The sequence below is a fragment of the Peromyscus californicus genome, unplaced genomic scaffold (assembly GCF_007827085.1).
Source record: "Peromyscus californicus insignis strain IS unplaced genomic scaffold, ASM782708v3 Scaffold_16__1_contigs__length_79575227, whole genome shotgun sequence".
Lineage (NCBI taxonomy): Eukaryota > Metazoa > Chordata > Mammalia > Rodentia > Cricetidae > Peromyscus > Peromyscus californicus.
Genome location: NW_026294458.1, coordinates 27,849,438 through 27,875,551, shown reverse-complemented (window position 1 = coordinate 27,875,551; position 26,114 = coordinate 27,849,438). Strand labels below are relative to the sequence as shown.

Below are 26,114 nucleotides of genomic sequence, written 5' to 3'. Positions count from 1 at the left end.
CTCTTCCCGAACTCTCTGTTTTGGGAAGTTTTTGGAAAGCCAGGGCTATGCAAATATCTGCACTACATAAGAACAACTTAATGTAAAATTGTATTAGCATACAATGTCATACCTTTCAAAGATGTAAACTTCATTTATTGACAGGATTCATACTCAGTGACGTTATCCAGGGGGAAGGAAAAAATCATTCCTAACAGCAAAACTTACTCTGGCCAAAATTTGTGTCAGGTTAGAATGTTTGAGTCCATGATTTGAGCAGCTGCTAATTCTGCCATGTGCAATGGCATAAGCAGGAAAAGCCGTAAGCTGTCCTATGTTAGACGCCTTCAGCACTACCAGGGTACCATCCTCAGGGACTCAAAAGTATTGTTCATGCTGATGGAAATGCTTTCTAAGACTTAGCTGAAGTGAGAGATGTGATACATGGAAACTCTGACATGTTAAAGACTTTAAAAAATAACCTTTCAGTTTAGAAATGTCAGTGGACATTTATTCATGAGAACACCTGCTTATGTAATTTAGCATCAAGCAGGGTAGATGTTTTAGGTGCTTTTAAACCTTGTGGTAACGACCCCTTATTAACCCAGCAAGACTGCATAAAAGCCTTGAGTACAGCAACAAGGTTGCTTTGGGATCATGGTAACTTCTGAAGGTAACAACAGGAGAAGGAGACAAAAGCTTCATGGTGCAGTTTGTGCTCACTGGAAAGAGCTGCACAGTCTGCTCTATGCAGAGGAAATTACCTACTAGCTAATGATCATTCTGAAATCTTTCAAGGCACTTCATCTGTTCATGTTTTACTGTACATTCCAGAAAGAATGGAGTTTATTTTGTGAACCATAAGGTCTATTTTAGTCCCTTGTTTTCCTTTGTTCTGTTTTTTCCACAAAATTATTGGCTTGATCAAACTTTTTCTTCTTCAGTTTAGATACTTGGAAGCTTCTTCTGAAATATATGTTTGTGTGTGTGTGTGTGTGTGTGTGTGTGTGTGTGTGTGTGTGTGTGTATGTATATATATGTATGTATATTATACAGTATTTTTTTTTTACACAGGAAAAGTATTTTTGCTGACTTTTTTCATTTAAAGATAAGAACAGTAGAACTTAGTAAGATATAAATCTTTTCTGGTCTCAATAGAGACAAAATTATCTAGCTGATATAAAGGTAGATAAAATGCCTGGGGAAGGGCCTAGAATATTGCATAAGCCCCAGTAAGCATTCTTAGGAGCCTTCTTTGCTGAAAGTATGCTTAAATGAAAGCCAGCCTGCTTGCTTGCAGTAATCAGGGTATAAAGCAAGGCTGAGACCCTCAGGTACCCAATTTAATTTTATGTGTCTGAGTTAAGTCCTGAACAGCACTTTGAGCAGGGTGGAGGCAGAAGATCTTCTCCTAAGGCTTTCTAACAAGACAAGTGCAACAAGGGAGAAAGCCTGTCAGGAGTGACCTCATAAAAATGAACAGCTGGGCACAGCACCAAACTCCAAACCAAACCAAAAAGGCAGAAGACCAAGTGGACAAAAGGTCTGCATCACACATAATCATGTACGTATCAGTATTCCTAAAAGTATAAAGAACTCCTGTAAATAAAGAGGTACATACACAAGTAGAAAAATGAACAAAGGTACTAACAGGCGACTTACTTATGCCATACGTCTATATCCATATCTATATGTATAATAGGCAATATAAAAATGCTTAACTTCACTAGCAATAAAAATGCAAATGATAAAGAAACAATAAGATAAAAACAGAACATGCATTCTGTCTGAAAATATTTACCCTAAGGAAAGCATTATGTATACATGCCAAGACTTAGTTACTAGTGGGATGTTGAGTGAAACATTGTTGAAATAGTGACAACTTAAATTTCAGCCATCTGTGAGTTAAATTCACCTAATGTCATGTAGGCATTATAAAGCAATAGCAGAGAACTGTAGTCCATAACTAGGGTAGGTATTCAGTTCACCTGCAGAACTAAAATTACTGGTACTCCATTTCCAGAAATTCTGATTAGCAGGTCTAGCTCTGAGAGATACTTTTAATGAAGAATTATGGCTAAGGTATATTAATAACATAAAAATGTCCATGTTCTATTTAGAAAATTGAAGATGTTTATAGGAAAATAAAAGTTACATTCATATTAAAAAACAAACAAACAACTAACCAGACAAACCCCACAGAATACTCTTGCATAATCCCAACACTTGGGAAGTGGGGGCAGGAGGGTCAGGAGTTCAAGGCCAACTTTTGCTACTGTGTGTATTTTAGGCCAGCTTGTACTATATGTGACCAGGACTCAGAAACAAGCAAAGAGGGGCTGGAGAGATGGCTCAGTGGTTAAGAGCTCTGGCTGTTCTTCCAAATGGACCCAGGGTCAATTCCTAGCACCCACATGGCAGCTCACAACTGTCTGTAACTCCAAGATCTGACACACTTACACAGACAATACATACAAGCAAAACATCAATGCACATAAAATAAAAATAAATACATTTAGAAAAAACAAACAAACAAACAAAAAACCAACAAGCCTTCCTTTTCCTGCTTATGGCAGGCTAGATTTCTTCAGTGACCTGGTTAAGGGAAATTTAAAGCTAAATAAAATATTAACAATAACAAATTTATATATGCCTCAGTAGAGAAAAGAATAGATAACTATACTTCCATGTTACCTCCAGATAATGAAATTATAGACTTGGTTGTTTATTGAGACTGGCCTTGAACTCACTAAACAGCGCAGGCTGACTTGGAGATTGCAATTACAGATATACACCATTACCACTGACTTTTTTTTTTTAATTAAATTCTTGGCAATTTTTCTCCTACCAAATGGTCACAATTAGTATGAACAACTTTTCTTATCAGAAAAAAAAACAAAACAACTTAAGAGTACATTATATCACAAGCTTATCCAAACAGGAAACATGTGAAGATCACAGGGGCTCAAGAGTTGTCAGCAAGCTTGACCCATCTCTTTCCACGGGCCTTTCACTTAGCTGTTATGAATCCTTCTGCATCATGTCCTTACCAACTGCCGGCTAGCCCAACATTGACGTATGACTATTAAAAACAATATATTCGGTTAAGGAAATAACCACAGCCTGAGTGCTGAGTGGTAACCTCTGTGCACTGTAGCAGCCCTAACCTTTGCATGGCCGAGACAAGGCACTCTGACTTCAGCTGCTATAAAGGGGCAAAGCTCAGATGCAAACCCATAATAAACACGAAGCCCAAACAAAGGGAACAATGTACCTTTCCACTTTCTAACGGCGGGTCTGCTGTGGCTGTCGTCTCGGCAAGAAGACGGATTCCTGATGACCCATTTGACCTGAGTTTCCCAAGGGAGGCTGCCTTCAGCAGCTCATCCATTTTCCTCCTAGTTTGCTCCTTTGCTAGAGCCAGCTCTCTCTTCCTAACTTCTGAACCATGCCAACGCTGCCATTCAGAAAAGCAGTAACGGAGAACTTGATTCCGGTTATACTCAGTCGCCAGTTCTTGTTTTCTAAGAGACAAAGTACGTCCATTAAAAAAAAAAAAAAAGAAGAAGAAGAAGCCTTTATAGTATTAGCTCATAATACAAATGAAACATAAAGCCAAAGGAGTTCCTGAGATGCTCCATCTTATCATGTTATAGTAAACTAAATGGAATTACTTATGTTCCTTGGAGCAGACTCTAATCAAAGGCATCAACACCTCAGCATCACCTTTAAGAAGAAAAAGCAGCTGTCCCAGTAAGACATATTAATTTATATTATATACACATGTAACTATTTTGAAAAGAAGAATGCATTAGGGAAAGAGATTCAGGCAGGGGTGGAAATCTAAGGCAGGTTAGGAGAAAACTCAATAACCTAGCCACATCACTCAATGGTGCCAATAATTATGACTTAACACAGGATGGTGGCGAACGCCTTTAATCCCAACACTTGGGAGGCAGAGGCAGGCCAATCTCTGTGAGTTTGAGGCCGGCTGGGTCTACAAAGCAAGTTCCAAGACAGCTAGGGCTGTTACACAGAGAAACCCTGTCTCAAAAACCAAACAGACAAACAAACAACAAGAAAAAAGACTTCTCAAAGTCTAGGTCAAGGCCTGAAGGTGATCTCATTACAGACCTGCCCAGGGAGAGGAGCACTGAAGAGGACTCATTTCCCAAAGCCCTGAGCTGAATGAATGGCTCTGATGTGAAGAGATAGCGAAGCACTAGACACACGTGAAGGCACAGGCCAGGCTCCAGCTCTCAGGGAGCTCATCCATCACCTAAGAAAGAGCTCCTTTGGGCTCCCAGAACCTTCATAAACATTAGTGACCCTGGCTGGCTGAACTGGGAGTGGATATTATTGATTTCCCTATGGGAATCATCCCCAGGAGACATGGTGGAAGTTGGTCAAGAATTCAGTCCTCGAGGAGAAGGCTCTGCAGGTAAAGCATTTGCCACACAAATGTGTGGACTGGAGTTCCGATCCCCAGAGGCCATGTTAACAGCAGGTAGCTGTGGTGGCCTGTCTGTAATCTCAAAACACAGGAAATGGAAAGAAAGAATCCTTAGAGCAAGCTGGCTAGCCACACTAGAAGAGTACCCACTTCAGCAAGAGACCATGACTTAATACATAAGGTAAAGAGCAATATAAGACACCTGACACAACCTTGGGCCTCCATCTGCACACATGTGAACATCACATCTGCACATATGCAACCTTGGGCCTCCATCTGCACACATGTGAACATCACATCAGCACATATGCAACTTTGGGCCTCTATCTGCCCACATGTGAACATCACATCTGCACGAACACACCACACAGGCTCGGGACTCAAGCCTAGAGGTTTCTTGCATCTATCTGTTGGGGAGCAGTTATCACTGTGACCTTGGAATTTATTCTGTTATTGATTATGTGGCATCAGGCGTCCATTTAGAGACTTTAAATCCAATATCGCTTATTTGCTTTCTTGATTTTATCTTGCAAACATAACTGAGTTCTCCATAGCACTGTTTGCTTAACTCTATTAAACATTATATATACACTCAGGGGTTCTATCAAGAAAATCATAACCATTTAAATCAGTGAGTAAGGAGAATATTTCTAGAGATTAAAAAAAAGATTTGTTTACTTTTGTGTATGACTGTTTTGCCTGCATGTAAATACATATTCAGACCATACGCATGCATGCAGTACCCACAGAGGCCAGAAGAGGGTGTCAGATCCCTCTGGAACTGCAGTTACAGAAGGTTGTGAACCCCCACAAGAGGGTGCCCCAAACTGAATCCAGGTCCTTTGCAAGAACATCAAGTACTTTTAACTGCTGAGTCATTTCTCCAGTCCCCATTTCTATAGTTTTTCAAAAATGTTTACATGACTTCTGACTTTCTCTGATAGTTACCTACAGTGAAAAATGTAACTTGATGTAGAAGTTTACAAACTTAAATGAAACAAAAGTTTCACCAAATAGTATTTCCCCTTCCTACCAGAAATGCACAGCAATTTCTCTTCTAATCTAGCCTCGATATACGAGTACCTCAGCTGCCATGGTTTCTGCATACCTTCTAAAACTGTGCAGACTGAACTCCTACTGTAACAATCTGTAGAAGTGGGGCCTTGGACAGGTGACTAGGGAGCTAGAGATCGTAGCTCGGTGTTATATGCTTACCAGCCAGGCAAAACGTGAAAACGGCTAATTAGGCCACAAAGGCTCTGCCCCTAGGAACAGACCGATGCTCTTGTCCTGGAGGTGGGTTACCAATGAAAAGGGAGAGCCCCAGCTCCTACCTGCCCAGTGTGTGCTTGCCTGCCCTTGTCACACTAGTACTATGCTCTGGGCTCCTAAGTCCCCAGGACTAGAAACCAAATCAACTTCTATTGTTCATAAATCATTTGGCCTATGATACTCTGCTACAGCAGCAGAAAAGTGACCAGGACATTTTCCAACAGCATATATCATTATATTTAATTGATTTTCATAATGGTTGATTATAAAGTTGATGATGGCTGATTGGCAGAGAGTTTCTATAATAAAAGTATATTATAAGGCATAATAAATATGTATGTATTTTTACTATAGTGGAAGTAAATTAAGTATCTAACGAGACTGACTTGATACAATTTTTAGAAGAGGCAGTAAGTTAAGGAGCAGGGAAAGCAGTAGAAAAGGGGCAAAGCTAAGTAAGGAGACAAACAAAAGCCTAGCGTTCTCTCCAGTGAGGAAAAGTCATACATTTTAGGACAGAGGACGCTGGTTGCTGAGTCTGATTAACGTGAAATCCAATTTACATCCATCTTCTCAAGAGGGAGAGGTGTGGAGGTGCCTGGTGTGCTGAGATCATTTTCACAGCACAAACAGCCCAAAGCAGCACTGACTGGGCTTCTGACCTTCAGTTCAGTTCTTTAGCTGCTGCGAAAGACAAAGAGAAAACCATCTCTATAACTCCATCAAGACTAAGAAGGTAGGAATATGAGAAGAAGGACGTGTTTGTTCCAGTGCTGAGAGCCCTCGGTGATGGCTGCCCAGGAGATCTGGAATGCAGTTAGGACTTCCGGCTTTGCCAGTTAAGGTGAAGGGCAGAAGACAGACACTGAAACCAGAGAGGCTGTTTCCATGCCACTCTGCACTCCATTTTGGCACAGTGACAACGTCCCATATGAACCAACTTCTATACTTTTTAAAAGATTGCTAAAAATATAGCTAGTTCTGAAACGGGGGTAAAATCACCTCAATCTCATAAAACCTTAGTGAGATGCAATCACTTAGTTAAGTTCACCTGAAGAAAAGGCTCAAGCCACAGTTCCCAGTAACCATAAAGAAGGACAGAGTGCCTTATGGAAAACAGCCTGTACCAATATGCTTGTGAGCTAAATCAGAACATTTCTAGCAAGAATGTATAAATTGATCATCATAATTACATAACTGCCTGCAAAGAAAGGCTGCCTCTGTAGGCTTAGGAACACAAAACAGGAATGATTTAAATAGGAACTCAAGTGTGAATCAAGTTGCCCAGGATCAATACCTCTAATAGTGCTTTCAGTGAGAGGTGTGGGATTTAGAACCCTGAAGTCAGGAGAAATCTGGGATAGTGGGCAAGTGGCTGATGGTCTCTAAGCTGCAGATCCATCCTCAGAAATGGTCCTGAGAACTCTACACTGCCTAGTCTTCAAATGTTTTTTTTTTTCTGTTGTTACCTTAAATAAATAAAACAAAATCTAAAAATATAGAATGAAATCTATAATAAAGTATTAATGCTATCTTACAGCAAGACTATTGGATGTCTAAACCATGTCTTAATGTTTACATTCTTTTTGGGTGGGGGCTCACATGGTGGATGTGTGGAGGTCAGAGGACAACTTGCAGGAGTCGGTTCTCGCCTTCCACCATGTGGCTTCTGGGGATGGAACTCAGGTCATCAGGCTTGATGGCAGGTGTCTTTATCGTCTGAGCCATTTCACTGGCCCTGTGTCTTGAATTTTTCAAAAGGGATGAGAGGGGATAAATAACCACACACTGGTGATCTGGCTAAAGTGCCGAAACCTGACGCAGAACATGATCACAGCAGTGACAGGGTCAGCTGCATTTGGGACGAGCAGGTTCAGCAGGAATAGGAAAGAGCAAGCTAATGCATTCCAAAATGCACCAGGTAGCCCCCAGGGAAACAGGGAATAGAAGACAATTTTGTTTAAAGGAGTTTTTAAAGTGAGCCAGGCAGTGCAAGTCTGGTCCTCTGACAGATCTTATTAGGGGCTTCACCGGATGCATATGCCACGTGGCTTCTGGCCACTCACCTGGGAGCTAGGTGAGCACAGAGGGGGAGGTGACTGAACATGATTAAAAGAAGTGCTCTGTATTTGATTCCCCGCAGAAGGCTGAACTCAGAAGTGTTAGAAATGAAGAATTAGGGACAATCAGGGACTACAGGCACAAAGAAGTGGGGGGCTTGAAAAATGACAGGGAGAGATCAAGGCATGTTCTAGGCAGGGCCAGGGGACTGCGGATGGCAGCCCAGGACATGTGGAAGGTGGTTGGTACAGCCTGGGGCAGGTACTTCCCAAGGAAGTCCAGAGGAGGCAGGGAAGAGAACTCAAGAAAGGCCAGCAGACGATCCTGAAATTGAACCCTGCTTGTTCCCATTTTCCTGTAGAGCTGCCTATAAATTCAAGGAAGAAGGGAGAGGAGAATAATAGATATGGAACCAACCTGTGAAAGTGAAATGCTAAGGAAATTGACACTGTTAAGATTTCGATACCACCACACCAAAGGTGTGAATAGTTTATGGCATTACCTAAGCAAATGAAACTGGAAATGTTTGTTATGCTGAAATTATAGTATGATATTATATTAAAATTTAGTAAAACCATCAGTCACAATAACCTTTTTTTTTCATTTTATTTTATTTTTTTTTGAGACTAGGTCTCATGTAACCCAGGTTGGCCTCAGACTGGCTATGTGCTAAGGATGACCTCCAATTCCTCATCACCTCACCTTCTCCTCCCAAATTCTATGATTACAGGCATGCACCATCACATCCAACATAATCACTACTTCTGAAAGAAAAGAGATGGATGGAAATAGAATGACCACAATTCCTACTAGAGAAAGCAAGATACATTTGTAGAATAAGCGGATGAACCCTTGGAGTGGAGGTGAGGCTGTGCACAGAAAGTCAAGGAGGTTCCGAAATTATGAATAAGAACAGAGGGATTTGTTGCTGCTTTAGAGGGTGAATGGGAAGAACAGAAGAAAGCCCACAAGGCTGGGCCCTGTAGGGGAGCAGACCCTGAGGAGAAACCTCAGTGGGTGCAGAAACTGGAGATGTGGCTTCAGCTCACAGCTGAGTAACAGACAAGCGGTTTCAACAGCATCCACAGCAGACGCGATGAGCCACAGCATCACCCGTGTCCTGTCACCCCCTGTGGGGAGCCCCTCTACCACTGGCTCTCACCCAGCCATGGCGCTCACTGGAGCATGAAACCTCCAGTTCAACTGCAGGGAAGGAAGCACCCGAACCTCCCTTCACTACCTGGCTCATTCACCACTCTAGTCAGTGTCCACCGAGGCAACGCAGAGAAACCTCGCTGGGCATGATGAAGATGGTCCAGGGTCTGAATTCCCTAAAACAGTTTCTAGGACAATAGTCAACACGCAGAGAGCTGGGGACTCGGAAGGGTCTGAGCTCCTCCGTCTCACTCCTTTCTCGGATGACCTGACATCTGTTAGTCCCCGCCTTAGTTTTCCTATCGCAGTCTAAAGCAAACTGCAACACAGCAGACCCATGGCTAGCCTGGGAACCCCAACCAAGACGCTGCTGGTCCTGAGCGGAGGCAGCACTGTCTGGCAGGGGCACCCCAGGACAAGGCTCTCGGCCCACACTCGCTCCACCGGCTTTGTGACTCACTTCTTCTCTCAGGGCTTTCTCGTCCCCCTCCCTGACGCCAGGGGCTGGGTCAGACATCCTAAGATGCCATCCTGCTCGAGGCTGTGTTTTGTTCTAATGCTTTATAGTAAAAAGTATTATAAGTTCAATATTTTCTAACTTCAGCGGTTAAAAAAAATTTAGTACCCATTCTGAACATTTAAAAATAGACACCTGAAAATAATTCAGATACTAGACTAAAAGTTCTGAGATCTTAAAAAAAATTGGCACATTATACTATTATGAAATCTCCATTTAGTGCCTTTAAATTTAAACTGTTTAATTGGAATGGAATCCTGAGTTCTCCAGATTTTTCTTCTACAAGTTTCTTCTGGCATGCAAGTCTTACAGGCGGCTTGAACATTCACTTTCCACTCTATGCCCTTACGCTGTCTCCAGCTCGCATTCTTTACCCAGCAAACCCCCATCATTCAGTTTTCCAGTAGGCTGCCATCCCAGTTCCTTACAGCAATCATGAGGTCCTGGAATTCTGGAAACAGATCAAAGGAGAGTTTTCTCCAGTAGCCCTTTCCACTAAAGATGTCCCCACTGTATGGTACAAAAGAAAGGCTTTAGAAATGCACCTTATAACCAACTAATACCTAAACCCCTTGTCCTGGTATATAAAGCTTTTCATGGGGGCTGGAGAGGCTCAGGGATCAGAAGGCCACATGTTTATCTCCAGCCAAACCAGATGGCTACACTTTCCTCTGATGAAGCCTGCTTTACACAATCTGAGGCACCTACCAGACCAGTGACATTTCACTCTGTTGTGTTCCTAGCAGCAGAAGGGAACTCACTGTACAATATGCTGAACACCTGTACTGTCTCCAGATACTGTTTTTCTCGCATAACTGAGTTCTTTGAGGACAATGGACCAAGGGCCAAATGTCTATGTAACCTCGTGTGACAAACACCTGCATAACCTCCAGGGTCTGATGCTATCATCGGGGTGCACAGCTATGCCTTTCAATGTAACAACTCTTCCACATACCATTCACTTAGTTTTTCATCTTGAATGAATGACAGAGTCGTCAGTAGTGACTATACTTAAGAACATAATGGGTCTTTCTGCTCCTATGACATTGATTCTAGAACAGAAAGGTGATGGGCTGAGGGTCTGTAGCCCAGTAGTAAAATATGCAAAGCCCTGGGTTCAACAGCCAACACTACTAATCAGCAACAAAACAAAATTAACACACAAAAACAACACGCTAAGTTAAACTTGGAAATGAAAAGAGAAAATGTATTTCATTTTAAGATAATGAGATAAAAGAAGCTTTATTTGACAATAAATTCTGTGTGACACAGCACCAGCAAAGAGGGACTTGATCTAAAAGCGTCAGAACCCTCTAAATAAGGTGTGGAACAAAAGACAGCAGTGTGGGAGGAATCACTCTTGGCAGGTTGGCCCTCCCAGATGGATGTTCCCTGCGTCCTTAATTAACATTCTATGTGCAGACAGCAATTCTATCAATGAGAATTATTGGCATATGAAGCAAACTCCCTCTTCAGAACTGTGAGATGGTACAAGGTGCAGTGCTGTTCCCTAGCAAAGGAAGCCCAATCTTTCCTTTACAGAAAGGGAACGAGATTCATCGGTACATTTTAATCAGATAACCGCTTTGCTTCTCATTTTCAGTTAAGTCTCTCTAGCTGGGGTAAAACAGGAGAACAGACCACTGTATCCTAGCTGATTGTAGAGGACAGTGTTTCTGGAGCTGATTTTCGGCCTCTTCAGAGGGAAGATGCCCTAGATAAGCACACCAGGAGGATTTCTAGGGTTGAAGCAATGTACCTGTTCTCTTCCCTAAGGTCATTTTTCAAGGCTTGGGTCTCCCGCTCCATCTTCTGGGATCGTGTATAGTCTCTCCAGGCTCGCAGGACCTTCAGTTGAAGCTTCCAGTCAGACAGGGTCCCAGCTTTCCCCAGCTTAATCCTATGATCCAGAATCAGCTTGTGCCAGGCAGAGAAATACCGTTTTTGACACTGAAGTGGAAACATTTGGAAAATCACCACCAATCAGCTTTTGTGTTTGAAATATGCCACATTGACAGCCCTGTCCTCGGATTTTCTCATCACACTTGTCTGAACAAATCTGTTACCTGTGATTCTGACGGAATGGAACAAAGCTCAATTCTTTCATGCTTATAGGAATGAGAAATATTTAAGTCAGGCATCAGAGGTACCCACAGTTCCATGACTTAAACTGAAATACTTAATTCTCATCACAGGGCACTGGTTCTGTGGTAAACTGGGATAGCAGGTCATATCTTAGACATGAACTAGAGGCCTTGAGAAGCTTGAGAGAGCTGATTCCAACATGATCTGCCACGCAAGGCTTTATCTTGAGCTTCAAATAGTAAGCCTTTAGTTCAATCCTGTCTTGAGCACTACTCATGTCCTTCATGAGTGAACATGGGAGTTCTCAGGGGAACAGAATGGGGTCTCTGTTCCTTGAAAACAAGGCATCTAAAAATGACAAGCCTCGCTGGGCTACCACTAATCATGTTATTGGGGTTTGGAGGAGAAGGCCTAGAGCTGTCCAGGCCATCATGTGCCTATGCAGCCAATAGCAAATTAGACAAGGTCCACCACCCCTAACGAAGTCCTCAGGGAGTACTTCACTCATGATCCAGGTCTAAGGAGAAAACCACTGCCACTCACTCCTCGTCTATATACTCTATCCTCATGAAAACATTCTGTTCTTTCTCGATCAATCTGATGAATCTACTGTCATCTCTTAGCCTCAGCACTATGTCACACTTTCCCATCTCTTCCGATTAAACTCTCTGTCTTTCTTTTCTGCCCCTTCTCTGCCTACTTCAGCACTTATTTCCCACAGATAGTCCTATGGCCAGCTCTTCCTCAACTGGAGTACTCCTCCACTGTATTCCAGAGCAAGCTTTGCATCTTTCAGCCAAGGCACCCCCCAACACTTTATCAGACTCTCAAGTTTTCCGATGTCCACGAGACTGTGGCAGTCCCGAGAGAAGGGGACGGTACCCTTAACTGGGAATGCCAACATGACGGGAGCTCCAAGTGTGAGGTCAACTGGAAAGCAATGTCCCAAGAAGCGGCTCTCCTGGGAAGGACGGGTTTCGAAGCCTTGAGCCTAACTCACAGCTTCTTCTTGTAAAAATACGTAAGGGATGCTATTTCGACATTTACTAAACACTTGCCACTGTGCTTCCGTTTGGGAACTCTCACAAAGTTGTTGAAGAAACAATCTCTACTTTTGGAAGGTTATAGGGAAATAGGAGAGAGAAATAAAAGGCTGGGGCCAGTGAGATGCCTCAGCTGGTAGACATTTATCCTGTAAGCCGGACAAGGCGAGTTCCATTCTAGATTCCCCAAAAGGAGAGAACTGGCTTCACAAAAAGCTTCTCAGTGCTAGCTTGTTTTCTGTTGCTGTGATAAATGCCATGAACGAGAGCAACTTAGGGGAAGAAAGGCTTATTTGGCTTACGAGTTCCAGTCCATCGTTGAGGGAAGCCAAGGCAGGAACTTGAGGCAGGATCCAAGGGTGTATACAGTCTACCAAGGCAGGGGAAGGGTGACAGACACAAAGGTCTCTATCTGGGCCCTAGGTCCAAGGGTGTATACAGTCTACCAAGGCAGGGGAAGGGTGACAGACACAAAGGTCTCTATCTGGGCCCTAGGTCCAAGGGTGTATACAGTCTACCAAGGCAAGGGAAGGGCGACAGACACAAAGGTCTCTATCTGGGCCCTAGGTCCAAGGGTGTATACAGTCTACCAAGGCAGGGGAAGGGTGACAGACACAAAGGTCTCTATCTGGGCCCTAGGTCCAAGGGTGTATACAATCTATCAAGGCAGGGGAAGGGTGACAGACACAAAGGTCTCTATCTGGGCCCTAGGTCCAAGGGTGTATACAGTCTATCAAGGCAGGGGAAGAATGACAGACACAAAGGTCTCTATCTGGGCCCTAGGTCCAAGGGTGTATACAGTCTATCAAGGCAGGGGAAGGGTGACAGACACAAAGGTCTCTATCTGGGCCCTAGGTCCAAGGGTGTATACAGTCTACCAAGGCAGGGGAAGGGTGACAGACACAAAGGTCTCTATCTGGGCCCTAGGTCCAAGGGTGTATACAGTCTACCAAGGCAGGGGAAGGGTGACAGACACAAAGGTCTCTATCTGGGCCCTAGGTCCAAGGGTGTATACAGTCTATCAAGACAGGGGAAGGGTGACAGCTACAAAGGTCTTGCAGTAGTTGTAGTTTGGGGCAGTTGCACATTGTGCCCACAGTCAGGAGGCAGGGAGGGATAAATGCTATCTAAGCTGGCTTTCTCCCTTTGATTTGGTTGGGACAGTCCCTGGGATGGCTCTTCCCTCTTCCCGTAAACCTCTCTGCACACTCCCTCCCAGGTGTGTCTCCTAGGTGATTCTAAGCCCAGGCAAGGTGACAATGAGGATTAAAGGTCACCCTCTGTAGCCCCAGGAAACTGTCTGCTTCTCCTCATCAGTTCAGTCTAGAACAGTGGTTCTCAACCTTCCTAATCCTGCAACCCTTTAATATGGCTCCTCATGTTGTAGTGACCCCCAACCATAAAATTATTGCTGCTACTTCATAACTGTAAGTTTGCTACTGCTATGGATTGTAATGTAAATATCTGATATGCCACCCTCAAAGGGGTCTTCACCCACATGCTGAGAACCACTAGTCTAGAACGACAGTGGTGCTCTAGCCCTTTACTCTTTGTAACAAGAGCTATTAAAAAGCACACTTGAGTTGGAAGAGGAGTGCATTCTGTTTAAGCCAGGAGAATTCCAACGTTTACCTAGCCATGGAACCAGCATGGCCTCTCTGTCTTTCTTTCTTACTGCATTCATTTCTGTATCTGATTTTTCTTGCTGATGGTTTCCAAATGTAATCACGCATTCTCCCCTAGCTTCTACCATCTCTTTATCAAGCTGCAGTGATATGCTTGGTATGGTAAATGAACCAGGGAAAATGACTGGGGATGAGCTGTACCTAAGTGTGCATCTATAATAATTGTTCAAATACAATACTACAATGTGAGAGGAAGTTTTAAAGTGAAATGCTGTCTCCCCCTTAAAATCTTCCACAAGACAGCATTTGGTTTTTAAGGATTCCACTCAAGAGAAGAAATGACAGCCCACCCTGCTAAATTTATTACCTGCACTGGAGTTGCCCTCGTTCTGTTGGCAAGAGCAGCTCTTCCCTGATGTGTAATCACACTGCTGTCACTGCGGATGATTGACACTAGGTGGAACAGCAATTTGCTATCTAATCTTCATTGTAATTCTAACCCTGTCACTAGAGATGCTTGTTCTGATTAATGAAGTGGGTAACTCATCAAAATTCTTCAGCTACTTCCCTTTTGTCAGAAAGCTCGCTGATAATTGCATCAAAATTCTCTGTCATGGAAAAATAAACAATGAATTGTAAAGAGGACAAAAATGTCAACAAGTTTACAATTTAGTTTTGCTGAATGGAACTAACTGTGCTGCAACCGGTAGTCTAGGGGACTTGGCTGAGGTTCAAATGTCAGGAAGAAGGCTGCCCTCCCAGGAACGCCCTAGGGACTCCTTTCTGCTCCCAGTGTGAAAGGAACACATTCCATGCTGCAACTGAAGAAATCTTCAGTGCCTTGTTTTCCTTCGGGGAGCACTGTTTGTAAGAAGAACGCACACAGGAGCTACACAGAACCGGTGCTCGACGGGATCTTCACCACAGCGAGGGAAGCCTGCAGTGGGAGGGGCCAGCCTTGAATTCTGGGATGGAAACCAAGCGCCCTGTGACCTATGCACTCCTACTCTTCATCATTTTGCCCCCACCCTCCAAAGAAAAGAAAGCTGTCAGGTGCCTGAAAAACTCCAGAGGCCTAAAGTCTGACCACCTCCACCAGGAGACATTTCTACATTCAATTTCATTCTTTCTTCTTTTAAACTTTTTTACAACCCTTAGTTTCAGAAATTTAACAAGTATATCCAAAAGTACAGCAAAAAAATAAGCCTTCACTCAGCTTTACAACTTATCAACACTTTCGCAAATCAACAGCTCTGTCTGTCTTCCTGCACCTTTCCCTCACCTGCAGAGTTTAAAAATAAAGACCAGACATCAGACACTGGAACATTTTTTTTTCCCAGCATAGCCTGGACTACATCTCAGGATACCACAAAGTCTTTAGGGAAGACAGGCTGCTGCTCCTTGTGGCCTTTTCTTTTCCTTTGAGATGCTCTCATCTCTCCATCAGTCCCTATTTTCTGTTTCATGTTCTCCAGACCTGGGCACTCACACACACAAACTATGCTACAAGCACATCTTCTCTCAGAGGACACCAGGCAAATGCTTGTTTCAGCTCCAGGGTGCTCCAGCAACAACACAATGAATGAGTGATGCCACTGTCCTCACCCACAGGAGATTTTTACAAGTATTCACCAGAAATGTATAGTGTTCAAGAAAAATTATTCTACTTTGTAAACTTTGAGAGAATGGCCTGGACGTATGGCATAGGCTTTCCCTTTAATCTTTAAAAGCAAGATTTAATCAGTATCTTTTTCAAAAAACAAAACAAACATCAACAACAACAACAACAACAACAACAAAACCAAACATATTGAAAAATAAGTATTGGTAGAGTACCTGCCAAGAATGTATGAGGCCCTGGGTCCAAGATCCAGCACTGGGAACAAACACTGCTGAAAATAGGAACCTCTGGGCCTAGAGCACTTTTAAGGGCCTAACACTGGCTCTACACTCCATCCCCTCATGAGAATGGGCAAACTGGCTTGGCCATGATGAAAAATGACAACAAGAAAGAAAACTCTGTCAAAATTGATAAAATTTTAGTGGGAAGTTTTCTATAAAGTTGGCTATATTAAAGTAATGCATACCTGTCTCAAACACTTTATAAAATGTATCCCACATAGTGCTTTTGGCAATAAACCTAGGGGGCAGAGTTTCACCAGTCTCCACCCACTTCCCATATGTCTTGGCATCTCTTTCTCTACAGTTTGATTTGCAAAGAGGCCCCTCCCCGACACGGCAGAGGGCCGTGGCCGTGCCACTTCAGAAATGGTTTTGCTGTGGTGCTCTGTAGGCATTCTGATAACAGGAAGGTCTCTGGAAAGGAACCATGCTGTATAAATGAGGTACTTAACTACAGTTTCCAGCATCCTGCCAGGAGAAAAAATGCAGAGCCCTCCCCACCCCCATATCACCATGTTTTCTTGGTCTAGTTTAGGATGGATTTTTGGAAGGCTCTACGCCACAGGCATAATATTAACAATGATTCCTGTGGGTCATTATTATCTTACCCTCTAGCAGAAAAACCCAACCAAATACGAAAATCAAAACCTTCTCCCCAGAGAACGCAGATTTAGGCTAATATCACCCCATGTTCCATTGTTCTCGGCCACTTTCCCAAGCAGAAGGGATCACAGAGTTTCTAATCTTATTAAACAAAAATGTATTTCAGAATAGAGAATTAAGAAGGCACTTTCCAAACAGTGTTAAGAATTTCATAGTTAATCCCATGTTGTGTCTGCTAATTAGCTATGACACGTGAATTGCTGAATCTCCCTAAGAGATTTCACTGCCAGATCAAAGAGAAAATAGGATTGGCTCTACTGGAAAGTTACTATCCAAAAACAAGTCCTGACAGAGTGAAGAGGAAAGCTGAGGAACGGGAGGAATGACGCGAATAAGTGCTGACCTGAACGTGTGCACCGGTAAGAGGCCAGATCTCTCCGAAGTCTATTAATTATACGGCCCACCAGCACTAGGGCAGCCGAGGCAAGTGGACAGCTTTGAGTCTGAGCCCAGCCTGGGTTACATAGCAAGCTGCTGGCCAGTCTGGGCCATGCTATGAAAATCTGTTTCAAAAAACACAAGACTAACTAACTAACTAAATGATACAGCTAAAACCCAGAATCAAGGCACAAAAAACGATAGAGACCTATATCGGAACAACTCTTAGAAAGAGATTCCATAAAGTCTTCTTGATAATATTCCTAAATTTATTTAAATTTACTTTATGTGCATTGGTGTGAAGGTGTCAGATCCTCTGGAACTGGAGTTACAGACAGTTGTGAGCTGCCATGTGGGTGCTGGGAATTGAACCCGGGTCCTCTGGAAGAGCAGCCAGTGTTCTTAATCACTGAGCCATCTCTCCAGCCCCCGATAATATTCTCTATGAGTATCTCTATCAGGTGTGTGCTGTGGAACATTCTGAGTACACAGGCTGTTTTCTTGCCCTGATGTGAGTCAAAGGACATTTTCCTCTTATTCATCGTGTGGCTGGTGAAGGCAGCTTTGGGCTCTTTTAGAACTAGACCTGTACTGGAATTTAACAAAAGACTATTTCCAGTTATGTCTGTGTAAAGGTGAGGAGTCAGGTAGGTAGATTTTACTGGGTTTCGGAATACACTGCAGAAATACCAAGTTAGAGGTTCAAGACCCATATCATAATAAAAAACGCAGCCACACTGAAGGGGAAGAGAAGAACCTGAACGAAGTTGGGAAATAATATTTTGACTGAAAACTGTAAGGCTAAAGTAAACAATACACAAATATTGTATTGTAGTTAGATATGCTCCCATAGTTGCTTGGGAGTAAGAGTTTACACAGTCCAGGCTGGCCTCTAACACACCACATATCACAACATGGCCTTAACTTCCTGATTCTCTTACCCCACCTTCCCTATGTTGAGAACATATGTGTGCCTCATCATACCCAGCTCTTGGATTAGCAATTCTCCAACTACATTATAGCAAAGTAAGCCTTAACTACAAGTCAACAGAATGTATATAACGGGCCAGCTTTCTTACTGTCAGGGAAAGAGGTATGATGTGGGGAGAGTCACCTCGGCTACACTGAAAATACCACGGCTTCACAATGATGAATACCAATTAGACAGTCCAGACGTAAATTACAAATAAGGGTGGAGGGGGGGGGAATGACATGCCACTCATCCCTATACTATACTGCTGTGCTGGAATTAGAGGTATTAAATTATGTATGTAATATATATACAGACAGACATAAACAGAAGGTACGAGCAAGCACGGGTTAGTAGACATAGGTAGAGTTCCTTCTTCTATGTGCTAAGAAGGGACAGAAATAGCCCCCACCTCCAGGCAGTGTGCACAATAGGGTTGGTGTCTAAAGATCATTCTCTTGTAAAAGGAACCAGGATTCTATGTACAAGTGTTGATTTCAGCACTATGGCAGAAAAAAAAAAAATAGACCTGGAGTATCCTGTGGTGCCATTAAAAACTGCCTAGAAAGAAATGGAAATGGTTGAAAGGGCAGAAAGGGCAGAAAGCTATTTCAAAGGCCAAAGATGAGATCCTTAAGCTACAAAGTAGAGAATACCATAACCCAGAGAAAAATAAGTATTGGTGAGCCCACACTGAATAAAATCAATACTTACATACACCAAGTGGGTGACGTTCTAACAGGGTCTCTCTCAGTGGTACCAGTTTCCTAGATTGAGCACTAGACTTGCTCAATACTGGAAATGGCTGGTGACAGGGATTGAAACTGTCCACATAATTTTTGTAACTTTTCTGTGCACCAAAATCAACCTTCAAAATAGAACCTTAATGTATGAGAAAGAAAAAAAAATCTGTGGCAAAACAAGAACCATTCATTCAAATGTTGTCACTTTTACTTTTCAAATACACTGACATGTCCTTTTGAAATAAAGCAATCAGATTTAGGTTGGTTATTAGTTTTGTTATTGTTAACTCTGTAGTTCTATCTAAAACATTTATTATATCTAAAACACATACAGAGTCTGGGGAGATGGCTCAGTGTTTAAGAGCATGGACTGCTGCTCTACTAGAGGACCCAGTTTCAATTCCCAGCACCCACATGGTGGCTCACAACTGTCTGTAAACTCCAGTTCGCGCGCGCGCGCGCGTGTGTGTGTGTGTGTGTGTGTGTGTGTGTGTGTGTGTGTGTGTGTGTGTATGCGTATGTGTGTGTAGCCCTGGCTGTCCTAGTATGTATATCAGGCTGGTCTCACATTCAGGAATCCACTTGCTCCTGCTTCCCAAGGGCTGGGATAGGTGTGAGGCACCATGCTTAGCCCATTTCCTATTTTTCATTAGCAATCCTTACTTTTGTTCTAGAAGCGTACACTAATTACACCTATCTCTTGAAGGATGCAGAATCTAAGAGTCCTTGTCGGTCTTTCTCTTAACCTCTGAGCCATCTCTCCAGCCTGGACTTTCTCAAATACTAGTCCTAACTCTTAACACTTCCTTCTAGTTCTGAAACTAAAACTGATTAAATTTTTAATATTGGAATAATGACAACTTCCTTCCCATCAGTCAAGGATGTCACCATAAACTATGTCCATCTTTTAATAACTCATATTGACTCCTTTTTTCCTTTTATCTTAGTTATGCATATCACAAATTCCTGTTATTGATTTCAGGGCCTTTATAAGTCAGTCTATTCCTACATTTATCAAGCTCCTCAGCATCTTCCTACACTCTTTTCTCTCTTGTTAAATCCACTCATTTATGTATTCATCCTATTTACTTTCATGAATTTTAGCAATGCCTAAGGCCCTACTGTAGGTGTTGTGGGCGCCAGAGAATATACATATTTATCTTTTCTCATCCAACCATCTCATTTACAAATCTGCCAAGTAATTCATTTTATATGAAATGTTATAATCCCTAATTCATATTTTGATCAATTGCCTTTCATTGAAAAAGCTGCTTAAATAACCCAAGAAACTGTTATGGTTTGAATCTGATGTCCCCCAGAGGCTCATGTTCCAAATGTTTGGTCCATAGCTGGTGGTGCTATCTTGGGAGGTCCTGGAAGCTTTGGGAGTGGGGGCCTAGATGGAGAAATAAGTCAGTAGGGCAGGATGTTGAGGGCACATCTCTAGCCACTTTCTAGTTGGCTTTGTTTCCTGTCTTCTGTGCTGTAAACAGCTGTCCTCCACCCAATGTTTCTGCTGCCGTGATGCTCTACTTTAGAGCCCGGGATCATGGACTGATCTCCTGAAACCACCATCCATTCTTCACGTTATTTTTCTATCAGGTATTTTGGTCACACAATTCTAAAGTAACTGACATAGAACATAGGTATTTGTCAAAATAAAGTTAGTTATGGGTGCAAAGGACATAGGCCTCATTAAGTGGGACTAAGTAACCTTCCTTGAATAGATCATTCACCTATCTACTATGGGAATAAAACCGTCTCTTTGGAATAAAAATAAAAATTTAAAAGCTTAGAAAAATCATTAGATATTGTTTCAATAAAAATTCTTCTGAAGAAAGGAAAAGAAAGGAAAAATAAAAGGTAGATCAGTCATTAGTGAGAAAAGGGACCCAAGTTATCATCACGTTTGGATTTCAGATCCCAAACAGCAGAGACTGACTTGTTCCTGTGCTGACTGCATAACCCAAACAAATGTCCTTAAGACTGTCAAAGTAGAAGCCTGGTGCTCAAAACAGCCAAAGGGCAGTAGTTAAATGCTATTCCAGTACACCTTTAATTCCAGCACTTGGGAGGCAGAGGTAGGCAGATCTCTGTGAGTTCAAGGCCAGCCTAGGCTACAAAGTGAGTTCCAGGACAGCCGGGGCAGTTAAACAGAGAAACCCTGTCTCAAAATCAAGAGAAAAAAACAGCTATGCCAAAGATGTTATTCAGAAGGAATCCTAAGCATAGCTCTCGGTTTCCTGGGATCTCACCCAACACCTCTACAGCTTGGAAGAACATTTCAGAATACGGATCTGATACACTGAGCAGTGGGCTAGTCAGCAGGCAGAGGGAACAAACAGTGCAGCTGGTCTAGGTATTTAAGATGAACTCTCATGGACTTAGTATTCCCTCTCCCTCTCAAGGACTTAGCATTCCCTCTCCCTCTCATGGACTTAGCATTCCCTCTCCCTCTCAAGGACTTAGCATTCCCTCTCCCTCTCATGGACTTAGCATTCTCTCTCCCTCTCATGGACTTAGCATTCCCTCTCCCTCTCAAGGACTTAGCATTCTCTCCCTCTCATGGACTTAGCATTCCCTCTCCCTCTCAAGGACTTAGCATTCTCTCCCTCTCATAGACTTAGCATTCCCTCTCCCTCTCATGGACTTAGCATTCCCTCTCCCTCTCAAGGACTTAGCATTCTCTCCCTCTCATAGACTTAGCATTCCCTCTCCCTCTCATGGACTTAGCATTCCCTCTCCCTCTCATGGACTTAGCATTCTCTCCCTCTCATAGACTTAGCATTCCCTCTCCCTCTCATAGACTTAGCATTCCCTCTCCCTCTCATGGACTTAGCATTCCCTCTCCCTCTCATGGACTTAGCATTCCCTCTCCCTCTCATGGACTTAGCATTCCCTCTCCCTCTCATGGACTTAGCATTCCCTCTCCCTCTCAAGGACTTAGCATTCCCTCTCCCTCTCATGGACTTAGCATTCCCTCTCCCTCTCAAGGACTTAGCATTCTCTCTCCCACTTTCTCTGTCTCTTATTTTTTGAGATAGGGTCTTACCGCGGAGCTCCAACTACACTTGAATTCACTATGTAGCCCAAGATGACCTTGAACTTGTAGTAATCCTTCTGCCTCAGCCTCACAAGAGATGGGATGACAGGCATGACCCAGCATATGCAGCATACTTCATTCCATCTGTGATGGAGCGTTTTGTCATTCATGCTACAGGATGCTAAACAGAGAGGCACTGTAATTCTCACCTGGTGATTTTCCTTGAAAGTCCGGATTAGTATCTCTCTCAGTTTTCTTTTTCTTTCTTTTGCAACTTTTTCCTCACTCAGATGAATGTGAGCACTCTCCACCATTTTTTCTTCTGGATTCCTCTGAGAATCTTCCTGCCTTTTTTTCTCTCTATTAGTAACAATTTTTAAAATAGTCATTAAAGTTAATAATGAGTAATTACAGTCTACTATATTAGAATGAATGAACACTGAACATTCCAGAGTAAGGTGACTTAAAAAAATGTAAACAAAATAAAATCATGAAGTACTTTGACAACAGCGCAGTAGATGCTTCAATGGAGCATTTCTGTTACATTACCACCGAGCTATATACACTGATCAAAGTCTGTCAATACTTACAAAGTACTCTGTAATGGAGATGTGAGCTTTCTTTTTCCTTCTAAAAAATTTAGTGTGTGTGTGTGTGTGTGTGTGTGTGTGTGTGTGTGTGTGTGTGTGTGTGTGAGAGAGAGAGAGAGAGAGAGAGAGAGAGAGAGAGAGAGAGAGAGAGAGAGAGAGAGGTTCTCTCCCACTTTGTTTTGAGGCAGGGTCTCTCTTGTTTCTTACTCAGGGTGTCTGTCCTGTCTTTGGTCCCCATCTTGCTGTAGGAGTGCTGGGATTAGAAATATCAATTATGAGTCTTTCCTCTCAAATACTAGAAAAACTTTCCTTTAGGACAAGGTATTAAAATATTTTTATCTCCCCCACCTTGTAATACTTTTATGCAAATGTTTTGATCCTCCCTATCCAGTAAAGCTTTTGTGTAAAGGTTTTAAACAAAGGTTTTACTGAATGGGTAATAAGATTGTGAAGCTGGACCCCAGCCAATGGGGAAAAGACATAGTCACCACCTGAGTTAGAATAAAATCCAAATGTATTTCCTGTTCAGTGTGTCCACTCTTCTAAGTAGACCTTATTTCTTGACCAAGATTAGAGGTTGTCTCGCCCAGACACTTCAATTGGAGTGCTGGTCTCTTTCTACGGGATCCAGAACAACTCCTAACAGCACCCAGCTTTTTAGTTGGTTCTGGGGATTGAACTCAGGTTGTCAGGCTTATGAAATGTATTTCCCCCCAGAGCCATCTTCCCAGACCCTATCTCTTCTTATTAGAGGGTTAAATGGATCCTTAAGTAAAAAAAGGAATGAGATTCCTATCACGGGCTTTTACATGTTTTCCAGGAAGAAACATTAATAGAATAAAAAATTACTAAGGAGAGCACAGAATCTAGAGACTCTTCCTAGCTTTCATCCCCCTTTCCCCGCAGACTATCCTCTTCACTTTCCAACTCAAGTGTGCTTGCTTGGATAAGATTCCCCAGACCACCTCCCTTTTTTAGAGACTGTCTCATGTAGCCCAGGCTGTCCTTGAACTCCTGATCCTCCTGCCTCCACTTCCAAATGGAGAGTGACAGGCATATGCCATTACTTTTATATGGAGCTGGGGATCAGACCCAGAGCTTTGTGCATGTCAGGCAAGCATTCTACCAACTGAGCTACCCCCAGCTCCTAATATAGTCTTTTTATTGGAGTTAATTACAGATGTATACACATAAACCATGTACTATTAATGAGGTGGAACAAATGGTGAGGAATCCCAGATTAGCTATGAAAACTCAGGCAATCACCTAGACTTTCAGGAACTTTACAGTTGTAGAAATTCAAGTTGAGAAGAATCCAAAATACAGACACTGTGTCATTCATTTTCAAGTATTATATGAGGGCACATAATATTATGACTTATTGCTAATACTTGCCTGATTCACTGATTATCTAAGGTTGATTATCTAGTATAAGTCTATTGTTATTTTCAAAATTCATTTTATTTATGTATCTGTGTTAGTTTATGCCACATGCATGCAGGTGCCCTCAAAGACTCAACGAAGGCACCAGATCCTCTGGAACTGGAGTTATAGTGGTTAGGAAACACTCTAATGTGGGTACTGGGAACTGAACTCCAGTCTTCTGGAAGATCAAGAAGTACACTTAACTGCTGACCCATCTCTCTATCACCAAAGCTATTGTTTTTTCCTTTTGTAATTGATAAATCTCTTTAAGGAAATATTTTATGTTGTAAAGCAGATTTAGGATACAAATAAGAAAAAAGAAAAATACCTATCAACAAAAAAACCTTACTGGATCTTCCCAAAATACTAGTTCTGTAATAATATTATACTGGATGGGTCTAGTCATGTCTTGGAGGGGGCATTAAATAAATACAGTTCTAGGACTTGGGATGGAGTGGCAGATTCCAAATGCAAGGCCTTTGGTGAGATGCAAATACCAGAAGTCAATAAGTAAACACATAACAGAGTTTCAGAACAGGGGTCTGAGTTTTAAAATAACACCAGGATATCTAAGCCATCATGAAGATAGTATCCGTTTAACTGTGAAAACTGGAGAGGCAGAAGAGCCATTCATATTTCCACACAGAAATGAACAATAACATGCCAATCTGTTGGACTGTACAGCCATTATCTAATAATTTTGTAGCATTTGTTGTTTATTCCTGTAAATAATGCTATTTTAGTTATTACTATATAAAAATCTTTGCATTACTGATCAGTTCTTAGGGCAATTTTCCTAGACCTAGAATTTCCAGGTCAAAGGAAAATACCACTTGATGACTCTTTATTTATTGCCAATTTGCTATCTGGAAAGTTCACTGTAACCACGGGTAAGACTTAACTTTGATAGGAAATGACTGGCCAGTGGACATGTGTTGAGTGCCCACTGTGAACTGAACAGAGAATTCTGCTACCATCAAATGTGACTTGTTTTCACAATTTATTTTAGGTCAGCCTATTTTTTCAAGGCTTGGGAACAGTCTGAAGAACAGAGTTGACCTTAGTGAGAACTCACTAAAACACTGGTGATTGCTTTCTGCAAAGAGCAGCATTTGGAGGAGGCCTGAGCCTGGCACTTGAGGGAGAGGAGCACACGTCCACTGCTGAGCTGTTTGAAATTGGGCAGAATGAGAGCAATCAAGAACACAGGGGGACACTGTGTGGGCTGATGGGGGTGGACCGATTACCTAATGTGTCTCTCTGGCTCTCTCTCTGAGTATTCAGACACTTGAGTCACGTTGCTGGCAGATTTTTGCAGTTCATGCATCAGTGCTATTTCTCAGAATAAATACATTAGTTACTTCACCTGTGAAGCTCATTTTCTGCATGAGGACAGATAACATACTACATCCTGTGAGGGTTATTGTCACTTTCCTCTTATGTTAGATAGTCTTCTTCTCTATTAGTAAGGCAACGACTTGCTGTATGATCATCAGAAAATAGGACCCTAGTGCAATTCACAATAGGACAGGGGGCAATTACTAACCCCACAAAAGGAATAAGGAAATATGTTACACCTTTAAAAATCTTATGCAACCAAATAAATACAAACCAGTTACTGTGATGCCTATTAAACATGAAAAAAAATACTGAAAATGATACTTCCAATACAGAGAAGAGTGTGGTGAACTGGTCCACAGCTGGTGACGCTGTAAACAAGTACAACTGATTTTCAAAGTAATTTGGCAATGTTTTAAGAGTCACAAAAAGATCTATACCATTTAACCCACTAATTACACTCAAAAGAATTTATCCTAAAAATACAACTCAGGCTGGGCAGTGGTGGTGCACACCTTTAATCCCAGCACTTGGGAGATAGAGGCAGGTGAATCTTTCTAAGTTCGAGGCCAGCCTGGGCTACAAAGCAAGTTCTAGGGCAGTCAAAGCTATGCAGAGAAACCATGTCTTGAAAAAACAAAACATACATACACACACACACATATATATATATAATATACATAAATATGTATATTATATATATATATTATATATAATTCAAAGGAATGACAATGCTCTAGGGATAAAGATGTCCACTGCATTATTATATTAGTAAATTTTTTAAATGATTTATTTTATTTTTAATTATGTGTATGTGAGTCTATGTGTGGGTTTATGTGTGTGAGTGCAGTGGTTGTGGAGGCCAGAAGCGG

The 26,114-nt window shown here is 42.3% G+C and overlaps 1 protein-coding gene across 3 annotated transcripts in view; it reads right to left on the bottom strand.

Moving 5' to 3' along the window:
- Ccdc191 (coiled-coil domain containing 191) overlaps positions 1–26,114 on the bottom strand; it is a 65,171-nt gene that overhangs the window by 22,195 nt on the left and 16,862 nt on the right. For all 3 annotated transcript variants that reach the window (XM_052740728.1, XM_052740729.1, XM_052740730.1), the window contains exons 7-9: positions 22,099–22,249; positions 11,197–11,387; positions 3,254–3,503 (exon numbers count right to left, since the gene is read on the bottom strand). In XM_052740728.1, the coding sequence (XP_052596688.1) occupies positions 3,254–3,503; positions 11,197–11,387; positions 22,099–22,249 (592 nt within the window). The remainder of the gene's footprint in view (positions 1–3,253; positions 3,504–11,196; positions 11,388–22,098; positions 22,250–26,114) is intronic.